General features: G+C 42.0%; 1 protein-coding gene across 1 annotated transcript in view; it reads right to left on the reverse strand.

Annotated features, from left to right (window-relative positions):
• DPT (dermatopontin) overlaps positions 1-18,740 on the reverse strand; it is a 50,866-nt gene that overhangs the window by 23,346 nt on the left and 8,780 nt on the right. Inside the window, exon 2 of the mRNA XM_004384088.1 lies at positions 6,599-6,724. Within this exon, the coding sequence (XP_004384145.1) occupies positions 6,599-6,724 (126 nt within the window). The remainder of the gene's footprint in view (positions 1-6,598; positions 6,725-18,740) is intronic.

Below are 18,740 nucleotides of genomic sequence, written 5' to 3' on the forward strand. Positions count from 1 at the left end.
CGGCGTGGTGCTTCTGCCTAGACCGCCATCTTGCCGGAGTCCTCCCTTTCTTCTTTTTAGATGTGTGCATTTGTTGCTATAAACTGACCTCTGAGCACTGCTTTTGCTGTGTCCCAAAGGTTCTCATAGGATGTTTTCATTCTCGTTTCTGCGAATATCTTTATTCCATCCTTAATTTCTTCTATAACCCAGTAGTTTTTGAGCAAGGTGTTGTTCAGTTTCCATGTGTTTGGTTTTTTTTCCTTGCTTTTTCTGTTATTGATTTCTATTTTTATGGCTTTATGGTCATAAAAGATGCTTTGTAATATCTCAATGCTTTGGATTTTGTTAAGGCTTGCTTTATGGTCTAATATGTGGTCTGTTCTGGAGAATGTTCCCTGTTTGTTGGAAAAGAAAGTATACTTGACTGCTGTTAGGTTGACTGTTCGATATATGTCTATGAGATGAAGTTGGATGATTGTAGCATTTAGCTTTTCTGTGTCTTTGTTGAGCTTCTTTCTGGATGTTCTGTCCTTCACCGAAAGTGGTGTGTTGAAGTCTCCTAGTACTATTATGGAGCTGTCTGTCTCTCTTTTCAGTGCTGTTAGAGTTTGTTTTATGTATTTTGGAACACCGTCATTAGATGTGTAAATATTTATTATAGTTATATCCTCCTGGTGTATTGACCCTTTAATCATTATATAGTGTCCTTCCTTATCCTTCGTGGTGGATTTTACTGTAAAGTCTATTTTGTCAGCAATTAATATTGTCACTCCTGCTCTTTTTTGAGTGTTGTTTCCTTGAAACATTTTTTTCCATCCTTTGAGTTTTAGTTTCTTTGTGTCTTTAAGTCTAAGGTGTGTCTCTTATAGGCAGCATAGAGATGGATCATGTTTTTTTTTATCCAGTCTACCACTCTCTGCCTCTTTATTGGTGCATTTAGTCTATTTACATTCAGTGTAATTATTGATAGGTATGAGTTTCATGCTGTCATTTTGATATCTTTTTCTTTGTGTTGTTCACAGTTTCTTTCTTCCACTTAATTTACTGTGCTGAGTCATTTTTGTTTATGTATTTTCTTTTCATCTTTTTCATTGTTGTTGATTTTGTGTTTGCTGAGTCTTTATATTTTTTGTTTTTTTATTTTGACTTGTAAGATTGTTAGTTTTGTTTGTGGTTACTTTAATATTTACCCCTATTTTCTAAGTTTATACCAGTCTTTTATGTCTTTATATCACCTTGACTTCCTCTCCAGATAAAAAATCTATGTCTACATTTTTTAAGTAAAGCAAAGGAGCTGTGCCTACCCTGGGTTCCTGGCTTAGGAGAGCCAGCAGTTTATTTTTTCCTCTGTTTGTTAATTTGTTCACTCTCCAAGGCAGGGAGAACAGCTCTGGGCATGTGATGGATCCTACTTTAGGCCCAGGGGACTCGACAATCGCTGGAGCCAGTCCGGGACTCAGTGTAGTGCAAGGAGTGGGGAGGTAAATGGGAGAGAGGTTTTTCCCTAAGGGGGGTGTTTTTGATCCGCTCAGTAGGCAGTACGCAAGTGCTTATCTTTCACCAGTGAGGGCTACTTCTCACTGGTTCTGGGTGGCTGTGTAGACTTTCTGGTGCTGGGTCTCTCCCAGTGTGGAAAACGTGCCTCCTGAGCACAGCTGCTTGCCTGCCGCACTGCTCACCCACAAGCTTCTCAGGCCTGAAGGGCTCAGGCTCTCGCTGGGTCAGGTGTGGCAACTCCTCACTGCTTCCGAACCGTCTCTCCCTCTCCCTGCCACTTAGTCTGGTTCCTCAACTCTGCCTTTGATGTTCAGGGCTCCTAGATTGTCATATATAATCGAATCACTTGTTTTTTTGGGTCTTTGTTGTAAGAGCGTCCACCAGAAGTGTCTGACTACTCTGCGATCTTTGCTTCACCTCCTGGAGGAAGTCTTTATCAACTATAAAACATCGTCATACTAATACCAGGTTTCACATTGTTACTGTTCCTAGGGACCTGCAACATTCAGTTACTCATTTGATAAATTTATTAAGGACCTATTTTGTGCCAGCTGCCCTGGTGGAGCAGTGTTTAAGAGCTCCGGCTGCTAACCAAAATGTTGGCAGTTCAAATTTACCAGCTGCGCCTTGGAAACCTTATGGGGCAGTTCTACTCTGTCCTATGGCATTGCTATGAGTTGGAATCGACTAGATAGCAGTGGGTTTGATTTTGTTTTTGTTTTATTTTGTGCCAGGCAATATGCTGAGGCTGAAGAAATAAAATCTAATTTAAACCCTAGAGGCTTCATTCAATCTAGAAAGACATATAATATAATGGCATGACTCAGGCAATTTTAGGATGCCACTGAAATGTCTGGACATACTGGTGGGATGGTGACTCATATGCTGCTTACCATGGTACATACTTGGAGCTCATTCTACTACTTCTCAAAGTTTCCATCTGAAAAAGTATCATTTCCTTTGACAACAGTGGTAGCTTTCAGCTTTGTTATTGTTGCATGCACAATGGAACGAAATGCTGCCCCATTCTGCCCCATCCCCATGATCCATTGCAGGTTAGACTGTTCTGATCCATAGAGTTTTTGCTAGCTAATTTTCAGAATAGATCACCAGGCCTTTCTTCCTAGTCCATCTTAGTCTGGAAGCACTGCTGAAATCTGTTCAACATCATAGCAACATGCAAGCCTCCACTGACAGATAAGTGGTGGCTGTGTATGAGAAGCATTGGCCAGGAATCAAACCCTGATCTCTTGCATGGAAGGAGACAACTGTACAACTGAACCACCAATATCCCCATGTTTCAGTTCTAACACCACGCAATCTGAAATAGAAGCTATCCAAAGAAAAGCCTACCATAGAGGGACTTACTTTAAAGTTGACTTGCTGTATGTTTCTAAGTAATTCTCTCACCTTCACTTGACCCTTTGGTTCTACTGACATCAGAATGGCATGTCTGGATGTCTAGGGGATGAGGGGTGGGGAATGCTATTTCGGACCAAGGGCAGGAGTAGATTTTGACATTGCTCACCAGGTATCTGAATGTTTCAGGCAACTTAAGAAAAGTTGCTAATCTCTATTTGTCAATTGTTAACCTCAGGACTGAGTTCCTGCTTATAAAGCTCCATGTTCATTAAATTCTTAGCATCTTTACTGGTGAGCTGCATCTAAGGGAACTTGAGAGGAAGCAGGAGTAACCTAAAACAAACCACCAGTTGGCAAATATAAGTCATTAGAAAAATAGTAGGGTTTTGAGACAAGGCAGTGACCTGGAATTTGTCAGGTCTCAGCATCCAAATAAACAGGATAAACTTTAAGCAGCAAGGTTCAATGACCCTGACTGCAGAAATTCAGACAGCATGGGGATTCTGGTAAGATTTAGATGTTTCTCCCTTTATCCCACCCTTATCATCATCCATCTTACACTTCTAATGTTTGACAGGGGGCTTCAGAATCTTGCCAGCCTTATCACCAAAGCCCTTAGACCGTCAGTATACTCCCTGCTGCTTCTCCATTTGGCCAGGAGCCAGTCTGCCTGCTGGTAAGCCCCGGACCTTGCAGCAATGAGGAAGGCAGCTGTCCCAGCTTTTGCCTCCTCAACCCAGGGGAAATGACTTCATGCAAGTCCTGACAGACTGCCCAAATGGACACTTCTCTCATTGCTCTGCAGGATCAACTCCAGCAGCAGGACTGCTTCCTGCAGGAAGATCTGACCCCTGATGGGCTGACAGGCTAGCTGAAGGGCCAGTGAGTTGGTGAGGAGGCTGCATTTCTGCTGCAGCTGGGAGGGTGAAGTGGACCCTGCCCAAAGACCGGCCAGTCCATGTGGTGACCATCAGTGTGTGCTGAGGTTTAAATGCCAGGCATGTATGATTATCTCATTTAATCCTCATGAGACAAATAGGAAGTAGGTTGAAGTCTTTCATTCATTCATTCAATCCACAAAGATCATTGAGTGCCTACTGTGTGCCTGGCATTATTTAAGGGGCTTGGATTACATCAATAGTGAGAACTCTGCTTGTACAGAGCTTACATTCTAGGGCACAGTTGACACGGTGGGTGGAGATGGAAGAAAACTTTATAAGTAAGGAAATTATATTTTCTGGACCAATTTATCATACTCTGAAGTACTTCCAGAATCATTTATCCAACCGCTCACTCAATAGTTATCAAGCATCCACTGTGTTCCAAGCACTGTGTTAGGCACTGGGGACACAAAGACAGGTGAGGCCCATCCTCATAGTAGTTAAGCCACAGTGCATTTTGTGCTGTGACAGAGGCATCTGTGAAGGGCAGGGGGACAGGCACCCACACCTAGTCACCTAACTGCCCTTAGGCCGCCTGGTGTGCTCACTGCAACCCACCTGGGGTGACTTCTCTTTCACTCCCTCTCTTGCTCCTGAACACACTCCTCTTGGCCACTCTGGGTAACTCAACCCTGATATCCTCCTTTGGAACTTAAGGGAGAGCCTTGCTAATATGGTAAATAGATTAACTAGGTACTAGTTGGAGCCCTCGTGGCACAGTGGTTAAGAGCTCGACTGCTAACCAAAAGAATGTAAGCTCTGTACAAGCAGAGTTCTCACTATTGATGTAATCCAAGCCCCTTAACCTTTTAAACTTTTTAATGTCTTTCAACAAAGGGAGGTGGGTTTCATTGTGGGACATGCCATTCTGTTAGCAGACTGATGAAGGGAAGGCTGGGGGAGGCCAAGCTTCTCAAGTTACAGTAGGCAGGTCTTACCTACTCTCCTCCCTCATCTTGGCTGACTCATCTTAGGAACTTTCACTCAGTTCTGGGCATCTGGATTGCCCTTTGCAAAAGCATCTATGGAATTAAAAATTTTTAGGATTCAAAATGCCTTCAAAGATCTTCTGGGGGTTTGAACCTGTGATCCAGGGTCCCTGGCAGGGTGCCCATGAATGGCCTTCAGGGTGTTTGACAACTCCTGACATTCTCTGCAAACATTTGTGTGAATATGCTTAAGAGCATTTTTTTCCCCTGAAGACAAGTCTTACAGCTTTCATCAGATTCTTAAAAATTTCAGAGACCTAAAAAAGGTTGTCATGAATTTAAGTGATGGATTTGAAGCTCCTTAGAGAAGTAAATGTCCCTGGGGCAGCACAAGCAGTTTGTCATTGGCTGCTAACCTAAAAGTAGAAGAAAGTCCTGGTGATCTGCTTCTGTAAAGATTATAAATAAAGAAAAAGAAAAAGAAAAACCTATGGAGCAGTTCTACTTTGTAACACATGGGGTTGTCATAGGTCAGAATCGACTCGACAGCAGCAAGTTTTTTTTTTTTTTTAGAGAAGTTAAGTGACTTACTAGAGATAACACAGTTGCAGGTAGAGGCAGATGTGAAGGGAACAGGGTAAAGACTTGAACTCAAGTTTCTTGTTGCCTACGTCGTGCCCTTCCCGCTTACTCCACCAATGAGATCTTTGATCCAGGAGCTATCACAGGTACACTGTACACCCAACCTATGCCTGCCCTCTTGCCATGGTTAAGTAAGAACAGTTATATAGATGTAGTTTTGGAGAGCTGAAGGAGGCCCCTGCTCCATCTCACAGCTTCTGATATTGGCCGACTTTCAACTCAGAGTTTACTATTTGTCATTACTTTAAAAAGAAGAAACACTATGCTTTTGGAGCTGCTTATTCCTAGAGACACTGTGCCCTGCTTTGGCAACTGTGGAGTAACACCAATTTCAGAAAACAGGCATAACCCAACACTGCCATTCCAAGCATCACACTGTAAAGCAATAAATCACTTGAGTGAGCCAATCTTCAAATGCTGACACTTTTAGAAACCATTGTAGAAGGCTGAAATGCCTGGCTTGTTTGTAGATGGAAGAACCTGGGACAAGTTATGTAGTCAACATCCAGTATAAGTTACCAGGGTAAATAAATTTATACACATTCTTGTAGTCAATTTGTGGGAGAAAGATCTCACAGTCTGCTTCTGTAAAGATTAAAGCTTTGGAAACTCTATGGGGCAATTCTACTCTGTCTGATAGGCTTGCTGTGAGTGGAATCGACTCGAAGGCAGTGGGTTTGAAGTGTGTTACAATACTGGGTCAAGGAACAGTGTGCATCAGCCTTGGGAGAGGGAAAGGAACAAAAACTTCCAGCCTGGCATTATACATTGATCTAGAAAACAGTAGCCTTTTTCTGTCTATATGCTATGGTTGGGCTCCTGATCCATGAAAGTGTTGGTTTCTTCCAAAGAAGGCTTCCATAATGTGATGAGAAATTAGAATGGTAGAGAGCAGAGAGTACTGGATCAGGAGTCAATAGACCTCAGTGTTAGACTTGGCATACCCATGAAATAGCTGGGTGACTTTAGGCAAGTCATTTCCTTGCTCTTCTGTTTCCTCTTCTGTCACAAGAGGGGTATGGGAGCATTGGGTAAGATAGCCTCTAAGGTCTTCCCCAGTGTGAACATTCTTCTAGCCTTTCTTTTCATTGTCCATCCATTAACTTGTTCACCTCCCTCCTATATGCTAGCTGCTGCGTTCCTAGCTTGTTTGTGACAGCCAGGCCTATCTGAAGACAGAACACTCTCATCCTGTTCTCCTGTCTGAAGAATCTGTGTGGGGTTGGGGGTGGCTGCCAGACTCACCAGCAGGAATACGGGCATCTCTTGCTGTAGCGACAGCAGTAAAATTGCCACTCCCGATCCAGCACTGACTCAAAGTATCGGCTCTGGAACCCTGCCACCAGTCCATTATTGGAGCATGTCTGGTACCTGAAGAGAACAACCCAAGGAACATAAGGACATTGATACAAAAACAGGCTCCTTCCCAAGACCCAGCTTCCCACAATTACTGAATCAGCCACTATTTCTCTGGCCCTAGAATCCTAACACTTCATTATATTTTTAAGTAAATAATAAAAATCTTGTTATATTGTAAAAATGACATGTTCACCATTAAAATTCAAACAACTGAGAATCTTTCAAATGAAGGAAGCTTGGGGATCACTGTTCTTGATATCTCTCTATGAAGACATAATTAGATGGAAGAATGCATAAATGAATAGATGTAAAAACGTATAAAATTTTACAAATGCAGGATTGTATTATTCATTCCATTTTAAAATAAAAGATAGTAGAATTCAGTTTATTTGAATTTTAAAATAAAAAGAGACCATGGTGAAACACAATGAATTGATGAATATCAAAGAAACATTTCTTCTGCTCAAGAGCAGAGCCCTTATTTAACACAAGAAAGAATCCTAGAAATTTAATGTAAGCCTACCCCATGTATAGCACATGAAGCTCAGAAGGGTGCAGTGATTTGTTTAGGCCAACCAGATAACCTGGAGGAAGCTGTGATCACAACTCCAGCCTTGGGCTTCTGTCTTAGTTATCTAGTGCTACTATAGCAGAAATACCACAAGTGGATGGCTTTAACAAAGAGAATTTTATTCTCTCACAGTCTAGGAGGCTAGAAGTCTGAATTCAGGGAAGGCTTTCTCTCTGTCAGCTCTGGTAAATCCTTGAGGGAAAAGATCATCTTTGTCTTCCCCACAGTGCCTAGTGTTCAGCAAGTGTTAAATGGCCTTAGTCTCCTCTTCTGTAAAATGGGCATAATAATAGCCCTAATCTGTAAAATGGACATAATAATGAATGAATGATCAGGTCATCTATTATTAGAAGCAGAATTGACTTTTAAGAGACCATCACTCAAGATCGTTGTCATCAATCTTCCCTTGGTCTAGGAGCTTCTCAGCACAGACCCCCCAGGTCTAAAGGAAGTGCTCCCCTCCTGGTTCTTCATTCTTGGTGGCATGAGGTCCCTCTGTCTCTCTGCTTACTTCTCTCTTTTATATCTCAAAGGAGATCGACTCGAGATACAACCTAATCTTGTAGATTGACTCCTGCCTCATTAACATCAGAGAGGTAGGATTTACAAGACATAGAAAAATCACATCAGGTAACAAAATAGGGGACAATCACACAGTACTGAGAATCATGGCCTAGCCAAGTTGACACACATTTTGGGAGGACACAATTCAATCCATAACAGTTTCTTATCCAGGAATCTTTCTATTACCTACCCACAGTATTGTAAGAGCTATATGGTCAGGGAGTATTTTGTTCAGAATCTTATTTCCAGTGCCCACAATGGATCCTTGCAAATGGATGCACTCCTTCTGGAGTTGTGATGGGCCAATTGAACTCCTCAAGCTCCCTCTACTTGTTCTAGCTGCTCGGTACTAAATCTCCAAAAAAGGTAACCCCCTCCACCGCAGTCCACAGATTCTCCTTGGGGACACATGAATTTTCACTCTTTCATGCAGCTGCTGGTTGAGGAATTGGCCCCTTTTATCTCCACAGACCTTTCTAACTAGCCTAGCCTCTCGCCCTGACTCTGCCATATTGGCTTAGAACAGGGTAAATTGTCTTACTTTGTTTGGTCACCAGTACTACTTCTGACCATTCTGCCCCTAAACCCTGTAGTTGTTGTTAGGTGCTGTTGGGTCAGTTTTTTACTCATAGAGGGTATGTGATGGAGTAGAACTGCCCCATAAGGTTTTCTAATCTTTATGAAAGCAGATCACCAGGTCTTTCTCCTGCGGAGCTGCTGGGTAGGTTCAAACTGCCAACCTTTCAGTTAGCAGCTGAACACTTAACCATCCATGCCACCAGGGTTCCTTCCCCTAAACCATACCAGTGCCTTAAGACTTGCCACTTTTTACTATGATGATAAGCATGCTGTTCTCTACCTGGAGAACAGTGGGTTCCCACCTTACATTGATGAGATCTTTTTACAAGCACTTCCAAAATAGGCTGTTAGCTACCTCTGATTCATTTGTATTTCCTACCTACCCTTGACACGGGTCACGCCCCTTATGAGTGGTCAGAGTAGGCTGCTGTCTGTATGGCAAAACCAGGGGGCTGCTAGAAATACACATCCATTTTTCAAGTAAAGATGAGTTTCCAGAAAACAAAATAGATATAGTAAGAGTAAGAACCCTGTGCCGACCTGCAACAGAAACTTTGCTGACACACTAACTGGGGGTAACACCATCAGCAACTGGATTTTATTTTGTTCCCTTTAATTGTTGGACATGAACTTATAGATCTGAAAAAACTAGATATTAAATATATTGCATGTCTCTGGTAGGAAAGTTCCTCTCCTTTGCATTCATTTAGTCATCCATGCATACGTACATTCAAATATACTTTTATTTATTCATTCATCCATTCAACAAAATTGTACTTTGCTACTATTCTGTACCAATCACTGTGCTACCATGTTGAAAGATGAATTGAGAGATGGACTTAGTATATAGTCAACCATGCAAATTAACATGCATTCCCTGTTCCCAGGACTTATAAGAAGTTCTTACAGACCATAAAGAGCTCAGGCAATAGGGGACAAATAATGCAAATCAAAATGTAAATTGAGACCTATGGTACTTTGATTATCTAGCCTTCTTTGCTCTGCCACTATGCGCATCTCATCAGGAGCATTGCAACATTGGAAAATGCCTGGCACATTTCAGGAGGCCACATGATTGGAAAGGACTACTAAGGTTGTGGTACAGTGGGAGGGTAGCATCTGATTTTCTAGGATGATCGATTATATCCTATACCCTAGTAATGTGGCTGCGATGTAACTTCAAAATAACACTCTAAGAGTCTAAAATAAAACTCGCGTGTGCTCAAAGAGAGACGGCACAGCAGACTGACGCTCTCTGCAGCCTTTGCTCTTAGCATCACTGAGATGCTGCCTTCCTCTAAAATGGAGCCCGCTCAGGAGGGAGCTGAGCCAAGCTTCAGTTTCCCTGGAGCTGTGGTTCCATTGTTTTGGTTTGTCCCATGGACTCAGACCACCACAGGGAACAGGGTTCCCATGTTGGTGACTTCCCTAGAGTAAAAATAAGTATAGTAAGATAAACTGACATGTTTCACAGGGTACAAGTTCTGAAGGCCATCCAAGTTCCACGGATTCCCCGCCAGCTGTCAGCCAGGCAGCTGCCCCACGACATAGTATGGGAAGTGTGTGTCACTTTCCCACACACCACCTCAGATAACTCTGTCCTGTGAAGATTATTTGGACATTTACAGGCCCAGAGCTTAAGAATGTATGATCATTGTTAGATAACTGAACATAATCCCCTTCTCCCAGCTTTGATCAGGCTGCTGTCACATTTTTTTTTCAAGATATTTAAAATTTTTTAAATTTATTTTGTTGTTGTTGAGGATATACACAGCAAAATATACACCAATTCAACAGTTTCTACATGTACAATTCAGTGACACTGATTACATTTTTTGAGTTGTGCAACCATTCTCACCCTCCTTTTCTGGGTTGTTCCTCCCCCATTAACATAGACTCACTGCCCCCTAAGTTTCCTATCTAATTTTTTGAATTGCTGTTGTCACTTTGATCCCATACAGATAGTTCTTAAAAGACCATAATGCTCAAGGCAGGCATTCTTTACTAGATAAGCTATTGTTTGGTTTTAAGAAGACTTCAGAAGATATTTTTCATTTAAGGTTTAAAGATTATTTTAGGACAATAGTTTCAAGGGTTCACTCAGCCTCCATGGCTCCAGGGATTCCTCTATAGAATCCTTGATCAAAATGTTCAGTAATGGTAGCCAGCCACAGATTGCTTTCACATTTTGGTATAGAGAATCTGCTTAGGAAGTTTGGTAGTAGATGTGCCCAACACAGTGAAATCATTCCTTCTGAGACTGGATCTGTGTATAGATCTCATGTATAGAGCAGGATAGAAGAGTGGTTAAGAGCATGGGTTCTGCAGTCAGACTGTATGCTCCACCACTCCTAGCTGGGTAATCTTGGGCAGGCTTCTTAACCTCTAATGGCCTTAGTTTCTTCATCTGTAAAATGGTCATAAAAATAGCATGTACTTATTAAAGTTATTGTGGAGGTCAAATAAGGCAATGCGTATAAAATGCCCGGAATAGTATCTTCTAATGCTTAATAAATTGTTTACCATTGTCATCCTACTTTCATTTAGTCCGCATGATGATTGTGGTAGTCTCTGTGGAAGCCTCTCTTGGTTCCCCAGTTTCTAGTTAGAAGATCTGTGAACTCATCTACTTTTTCTGAGCTGCTGCGTCCCTAAAACAAAGCTCACTGAGGTGGCCTGTCTTAGCTGCTGATACCCACTTCCTTTGTAGCATTGATACTTTTGTACGTCTTATCGCCCCCAGTAGATGGTAAATCCTTGAGGGAAAAGATCATCTTTGTCTTCCCCACAGTGCCTAGTGTTCAGCAAGTGTTAAATGGCCTTAGTCTCCTCTTCTGTAAAATGGGCATAATAATAGCCCTAATCTGTAAAATGGACATAATAATGAATGAATGATCAGGTCATCTATTATTAGAAGCAGAATTGACTTTTAAGAGACCATCACTCAAACCTTTGAAGGGCCTGAAACTCCCTGCAAGTAGTTTCTGTGAAGTCTGAGTGAGCAGTTCATCTTCACACTTGTACCGTCTCCCTCAGCTCCTGGGCCTTCTCTTACACAGAGAGCAGAACAAAGCCTGCTCTAGGATGAGAATGGAAAATGAGAATAGCTTTGGGCACCCGTCTACTCTATCCCTCTCACTTTTAACTGTGTATATAAAAGAACTTGATTTAACAAAACTCACCTGAACATTGACCACAAACTACAGGATTAAAACACAGGAGACTCCAGGAGCCAGGCAGATGAGGAGAGGTGTGAGGGTAGCCTGTGAATGGGAGGGGATGGGGGAGATGGAGAGGGCTTGCCTTGGTAAAGCTATTCAAATTTAATTAAAAAAAATAGACTAAAAAATGGGTGGTGGGCCAAAAGACAAACCTGGCTACTCTGATTCATCTTCACAGTACCTTGGTTGTCGCTCCTGAGCAGTCTGCAGAACTGAATATCAGCCAAAACTGCAGCTTTTCTGGTGAACTGTAACATGACCCCACTGAGTCAATGGCTCGGATTCTGAAGGAACATTCCCTTGGAGCATGAAGTCACTGGTACCCTGCTTCAGAGACTCTCTCCTCTCCATTTGAGAAGACATGCTTTCTTTCTCACCATCTCTTTGAAAGCTGGAGGATCAATTGCAGTTTAACAAACTAAAAATCAATGGCTATTGATGTTGATAACTGTTGTCCAGTCAGTCCCCAACTCACTGCCTGGTCTTGAGCCATCCATCCCCACGATCAGCTGTAGATTGGACTGTTGTGATCCATAGGGTTTTCACTGGCTGATTTTCAGAAATAGATCATCAGGCCTTTCTTCCTAGTTTGTCTTAGTCTAGAAGCTCTGCTGAAATCTGTTCAACGTCATAGCAATACCCAAGCCTCCAGTGACAGATGGGTGGTGGCTGCACATGAGGTGCCTTGGCCGGAAACCCAATCCAGGTCTCCTGCATGGAAGGCACAAACTCTATCATTGAACCACCACTGTTTCACCTAGTACTAGGAACTTTCTAGAAGGAAAATCACAAGACACTTACTCCTCATCTGGCAACAACATTCGTGGATCTGTTCTGAGAAAGTGTCCTTTCTGAAAATGGTTTATCTCCGGGCCATCATTTTGAAAGCAAAGATAGAAAACCTTCTCTTACATCTGTAACAGTGAAACATAAAGGCAGTGGGACCCAGGGAGAAGAGCTCTCATTGAATCAGCAGCCATGAGTTAGCCCTGATCTTAACATGCATTGTGACCTTTGAGCCTCACCTAAGTCATTGTGAGGATTAAATGAATTAATGCCTGCAAAACTCTTGGCCAAGATAGAAGACGATGGACAAGCCATGACCCAAACTGAGACTCATATGAGGCCAAAGCTCATGTTCATGAGCTCTCAGGGAGCACAAAAAATATAGTTTCAAGATTGTTCTTTGGTTTCAGGTCAGTACTCCAGCCAGGCCTTCTTCCTGCTTTCCGTCCTCTTGATCAGGTCCAGGGATCTTGGATAGGCAAGAATGATGGAGGCCAAAACTAGAAGGTGCTTGAGCATCTTGTTTTGTTTGTGAACTTCTCTGTGGAGTTTTAGCCTCTCGTTCCAGTCTTTGCTGGTCTCAGTTCAAATGTATAGGAAGTCCAAGCAAGTTGGGAGTGAGTTAGTTAGGGTCAGGTGGAGAGCAAGGTTGAGAAAAACAGCACAGTCTTGACCAAGAGCTTTCAAACCTCATAAAATGGATGGGGCTGGTTGTGCTGGTCTCTTTCGTCTCAGCTCCACAAACGTACAAATGTGTTTCCAGGGCTATTGGGCAGAGTCTCCAACCCCATTGCACAAATGGATCTAGGAGCAGCTTGGGGAAGCCAATGACTACCTCTCTGGGTTGGCAAGACCACGTAGTATAGCCTCCATAATGCCATAAAATGCCCCCCTGCACAACTGGATGAGGGCTTAAATTCTACCAAAAGAAATTCCTTCTTTTAGAATAAAACTTTGACTCCTGCTGATTCTATTTCTCCCAGAATAATCCTTTGAGCTGCTGTTAGGCATTTACAACATAGTCTACAGAATTTTAGAATGTTCATTAAGTCTTTCACCCAGTATATCTTTGGACCTATAAGCATTTGGCTGCTAACTGAAGGGTTGATGGTTCAAACCCACCAGCTGCTCCATGGGAGAAAGATCTGGTGACCTGGTCCTGTAAAGATTATAGGCTAGGAAACCCGATTGTGCAATTCTACTCTGTCACATGGGGTCACTATGAGTCAGAATCAACTCGACAGCACACAACAACTATGTCTGGTGCTGTACTTGGTCTTACAGATACTAAGATGGTACAGGTATTTGAGAGAGGAAGTAGGTTGGTACTAACGACAGAGGAGCGGAGAAATAGGGGTCTGGGTGGGGACAGTGGGGCAGTGAAGTGACAAGGGGCAGAGACAAACCCAGTTTGGGGGCAAGTTTACTGGTTCAAAAGAGCTTTTAAAGTCCTGGATTTCTCTCTTAAACCCCAAAAGAATGATTCCACATCTCATCTTGCCCTTTCTGCTAGCATTTATGTCTACTTCTGCAAATTGAGGTGACAGTTCTTAACCTGATAGGATTATGTGAAGAGAAAAGAGACGCTATCTGCCAAGTGCCTAGCATAGAGTCTGGCACAAAGTATGTTATTAAAAGGCAGGCAAGGCAGTAGTTCTTATTATTACTAGTATCATAAATATTTATAGTTTAATAGAAAGAGAAGTTACATCCTACTCTCCCAAACCTACCCTCTGTAAGTGTTGGGGACTGGATGGGGACTGTTGGGGTGAGCCCCTCCAGGGAAGCAATGTCATGAGCCACAGAAAGTAGATAGCAGAGAATAAAAGACAATCTCAAGCCTCACCTCCTCCGAGAAGACTTCCATCTTTGACAATTACAACTCATTTTCCTTCTTCATGACATGTTGATGTCACTATCACACATTTCATCTGACCTGTACTAGCACTGAATTTTTGAAGGCAAACACCATCACACCACACAGGACTGCCCTCCCGTCACAGTACGGGGATATGAACAGTTTCTATAAATAATGCTGAGTTATACTCAGTCTGCTCTCTTCCTACCCTCATCAGGGTAGGAGTTCAGCTATCTTCTCCTTGTCCAAGTTTTAAGCCTGCTAGTCTCTCCATCAGATTTTAAAATGATGAAGCAGAAATGACCTGCTGAATAGCTTCTCTGGATAGATAGACATAGCAAAGGGCAGAGTGAAAATATCTCCCCAAAATGCAAATACTTGCCCCATTTTGGGAAAAATGCAAGCAGTAGAGGCTACCCTTAATGCCTTGAGAAGACCCAGATTATCTTGTGAGATTGTATTTATGTTCCAAAAGCAATTATGGCCTGAGAGCAATTCCCAGCCCTGGTGGGCTTGCGGGATTAACCACAAGAGCTCATGGACATCAAGTGTTATAATGTTTTTCAACCAAGAGGTTCAAATGCTACCCCAGTGTCTATCTTAAAATGTGACAAATATTTAAGACCCTCCTGATACACATTGAACATTTATAGATCAGTAATTGAATTCTATTTTCCAAAAGCAAAGTGGTACATATCAGGGGTTTTGCAATCTAGCAATTTGGATTTCAACTCCAGCTTTATAATTCACCAACTGTGTGCCATCTAGCAAGTTACTTAACCTCTCTGGGTCTCTGTTTCCTTCAAGTATTCATAAGGTAATGATAAGTAACTTTTGTGCAGTACCTACCATGTACCAGGTGTTGCATTAAGCACTACAAGTGTGTTAATGATTCTCATCATCAAAGCAATTCTATGACATAGGCTCAAATAATCAACTACCTGCCACCTCCCTACCACCAACACCACTGTTTTATTTATAAGGAAACTCAGGTTTAGAGGGGTTAAGTAACTTCCTCTAAGGATGAACAGCCAGTAATGTACATATACTGTCTCATTTAATTCTCACAACAAATCTAGGGAGCTGTTTTTGTAGATGGACAAAGTTGACATGATTTGCCTTAAGATAGCAGTAGGGCTGCCTTTTGAGAATTGTTCAGTCAGATGCCAAAGTTCGTAATCTTTCCATTACTTTAAGATACCACAAAGAAACACACACATATTCACTCACACACACATATTCCTTTCCATTCCAGGAGTGGAAAACCTAGGGAAGGTCCCCAAACTCTGTGAAAAATCTCTTATTTATTGAAAAGATTAAGTACAGCATAAGCAAATCCCCAACCTGGAAAAGTGAACTTTGCTATCCTTATGAGAACAGCCAAAAGTCTTTTTTTTTTTTTTTTATTGTACTTTAGATGAAGGTTTACAGAATAAACTAGCTTCTCATTAAACAGTTAGTATACATATTGTTTTGTGACTTTGGTTACCAATCCCATGACATGTCAACACTCTCCCCTTCTCAAATTTGGGTTCCCTGTTATCAGCTTTCCTGTTCCCTCCTGCCTTCTCGTCCTTGCCCCTGGGCTGGTGTGCCCATTTAGTCTTGTTTTGTTTTATAAAATTAAAAAAAACAACAAAAAAACAAAAAAAAAAGTTGCCATTGAGTTGATTCCAACTCATAGCGACCCTATAGGACAGAGTAGAACTGCCCCATATTGTTTCCAAGGAGCTGGCTGGTGAATTCGAGCTGCTGACCTTTTTGTTAGCAGACCTTTTTGTAACCACCACACCACTAGGTCTCCATTTTGTTTTATGGGCCTGTCTAATCTTTGACTGAAGGGTGAACCTCAAGAGGGACTTCATTACTGAGCTGAAAGGGTGTCGGGAGCCATATTCTGGGGCTTTCTACATTTTCTGTCAGACCAGTAAATCTGGTCTTTGTGTATGTGTGTGTGAGTTAGAATTTTGTTCTACATTTTTCTCCAGCTCTGTCTGGGACCCTTTGCTGTGATCCCTGTCAGAGCAGTCGGTGGTGGTAGCCAGGCACCATCTAGTTGTGCTGGATTCAGTCTGGTGGAGGCTGTAGTACTTGTGGTCCGTTAGTCCTTTAGACTAATCTTTCCCTTATGTCTTTGATTTTCTTCATTTTCCCTTGCTCCAGATGGGGTGAGATGAGTGAAGTATGTTAGATGGTGGCTCAGAAGCTTTTAAGATCCCAGATGATACTCACCAAAGTAGAATGTAGAACATTTTCTTTATAAACTGTTATGCCATTTGAGCTAGATGTTCCCCAAGACCATGGTCCCCATAGCCCTCAGCCCAGTAATTTGGTCCTTCAGGGGAGTTTGGATGTGTCTATGGAGCCTCCATGACCTTGCCTTGGACAAGTTGTGCCAAGAGCCATTTTTGCAAAGCTCAAGTTCCCCCAGACAACTGATTCGTAGAACTTAGGAAAGTCACCTAGATCTACCCTAACCCTGTCCTCTGCACTCAGCCTTCTTGTCCTCTGAAGTCACTCTTAGGTGAATTTGATAACTTCTTTAGCCCAGCACTCGCTACGGTTTTATCTAAGAACAAAAATAACACCAGCATTTAATATCCACCTGCAGTAGTGTGACATCAGACAGACTGGCTTGGGTTCAGGCTCTGCCATTTACTAGCTGTGAGTGGGCAAATCTCCTAATGTTTCTGAATCATAGTCTCCTTGTAATTAATATGGGGATAATAGCATTGTCCCTGCTTGCCTCTCAGTGTTGTTGTGAATATCAAGTAAGATTAGACTATAAGCAACTCAAGGTCCTTGGGTGGTGCCAGACGTTTGAGCTCAACTACTAAATGAAAGGTTGGCAGTTCTTGAACCCACCCAGTGGCATGGCAGAAGAAAGACCTGGCAATCCGCTTCTGTAAAGCTTACAGCCAAGGAAATCCTGTGGAGCAGTTTTACTCTGTTACACATGGGGTCGCCATGAGTCAGAATAGACTTGATGGCAATGAATTTTGGTTTATGAGTGTCATGGACTGAATTATGTCCCCCCAAAATATGCGTCAACTTGGTTAGGCCATGATTCCAAGTATTGTGTGGTTTTCCCCCATTTTGGGATTATAATTTTATGTTAAAGAGGATTAGCGTGGGATTGTAACACCCTTACTAAGGTCACATCCTGATCCAATGTAAAGGGAGTTCTCCTTGGGTGTGGCCTGCACCATCTTTTATCTTACAAGACATAAAAGGAAAAGGAAGCAAGCAGAGAGTTGGGGATCTCATACCACCAAGAAAGCAGTGCTGGGAGCACGGCGCTTCCTTTGGACCCAGGGTTCCTGCACGGAGAAGCTCCTAGTCCAAAGTAAGATTGATGACAAGGACTTTCCCCCAAATTGACTGAGAAAGAAAGCCTTCCCCTGGAGCTGACACACTGAGTTTGGACTTGTAGCTGACTGGACTGAGAGAATAAATTTTTCTTTGTTAAAGCCATCCACTTGTGGTATTTCTGTTATAGCAGCACTAGATGACTAAGACTATGAGTAACTCAAAGGCATAGACTGTCCTATTCTTCTGGAGTCTGGTAAAGTTTGTGATAATAAGCATTTGGTAAAGAATGAATGACAAATAAATGCATGAATGATGAACACTTAATAAACTGCAAATCACCACATAACTTAAGGTTAGAGGCAGAGCACTTGCACTTAAGGTAAATATTTCATTGATTTTTCACTGATTTAATTGTTTCATTCTCTTAGCCTTAATTCCTAGTCTATGCAGTAAGGAGGTTGCCCTAGATTATACCCAAGACCTATTCCAGTGCTGGTTTTCTTTGATTTTGTTATGTTCTCTTTGCTCTTTAAACTCCCAATATTCACTCCACTGGCCTGCTTTCTTACCTTTTTTTTAAAACCTTTTATTTTGAAATAATTTTTGATTTACAAAAGATTTATAAAGATAGTGCATACCAGTACCTGTTGCCATTGAGCCGATTCCAACTCCTAGTGACCCTAAGGTAATACTTAGGATTCGTGCATACTCTTCATCCAGCTTCCCTAATGTTATCTTAGATAACAATGGCATACCTTGTAAAAAATTTTTTTATTGTACTTTAGATGAAGGTTTACAAAACAAATAGTTTCTCATTAAACAGTCAGTACACATATTGTTTTATGACATTAGTTAACAACCCCACGACATGTTAACACTCTCCCTTCTCGACCTTGAGGAACTTTTTTTTGGTGAAAATATACATAGCCAAAGTTACACCATCTTGAAAGTTTCTACATGAACAATTCAGTGACATCGATTACATTCTTCCAGTTGTGCTGCTAATCTCACTATCCTTTGCAAATTATTCTATCACCATTATCTTCAACTCACTGTCCCCTAGGCTTCCCATCAAACCTTTTGAGTTGCTGTTGTCAATTTGATCTCACATAGATAATTCTTTTTTTTTTTTTGCAC

This window comes from Trichechus manatus, unplaced genomic scaffold (genome assembly GCF_000243295.1).
Source record: "Trichechus manatus latirostris isolate Lorelei unplaced genomic scaffold, TriManLat1.0 scaffold00117, whole genome shotgun sequence".
NCBI classification, from domain to species: Eukaryota; Metazoa; Chordata; class Mammalia; order Sirenia; family Trichechidae; genus Trichechus; species Trichechus manatus.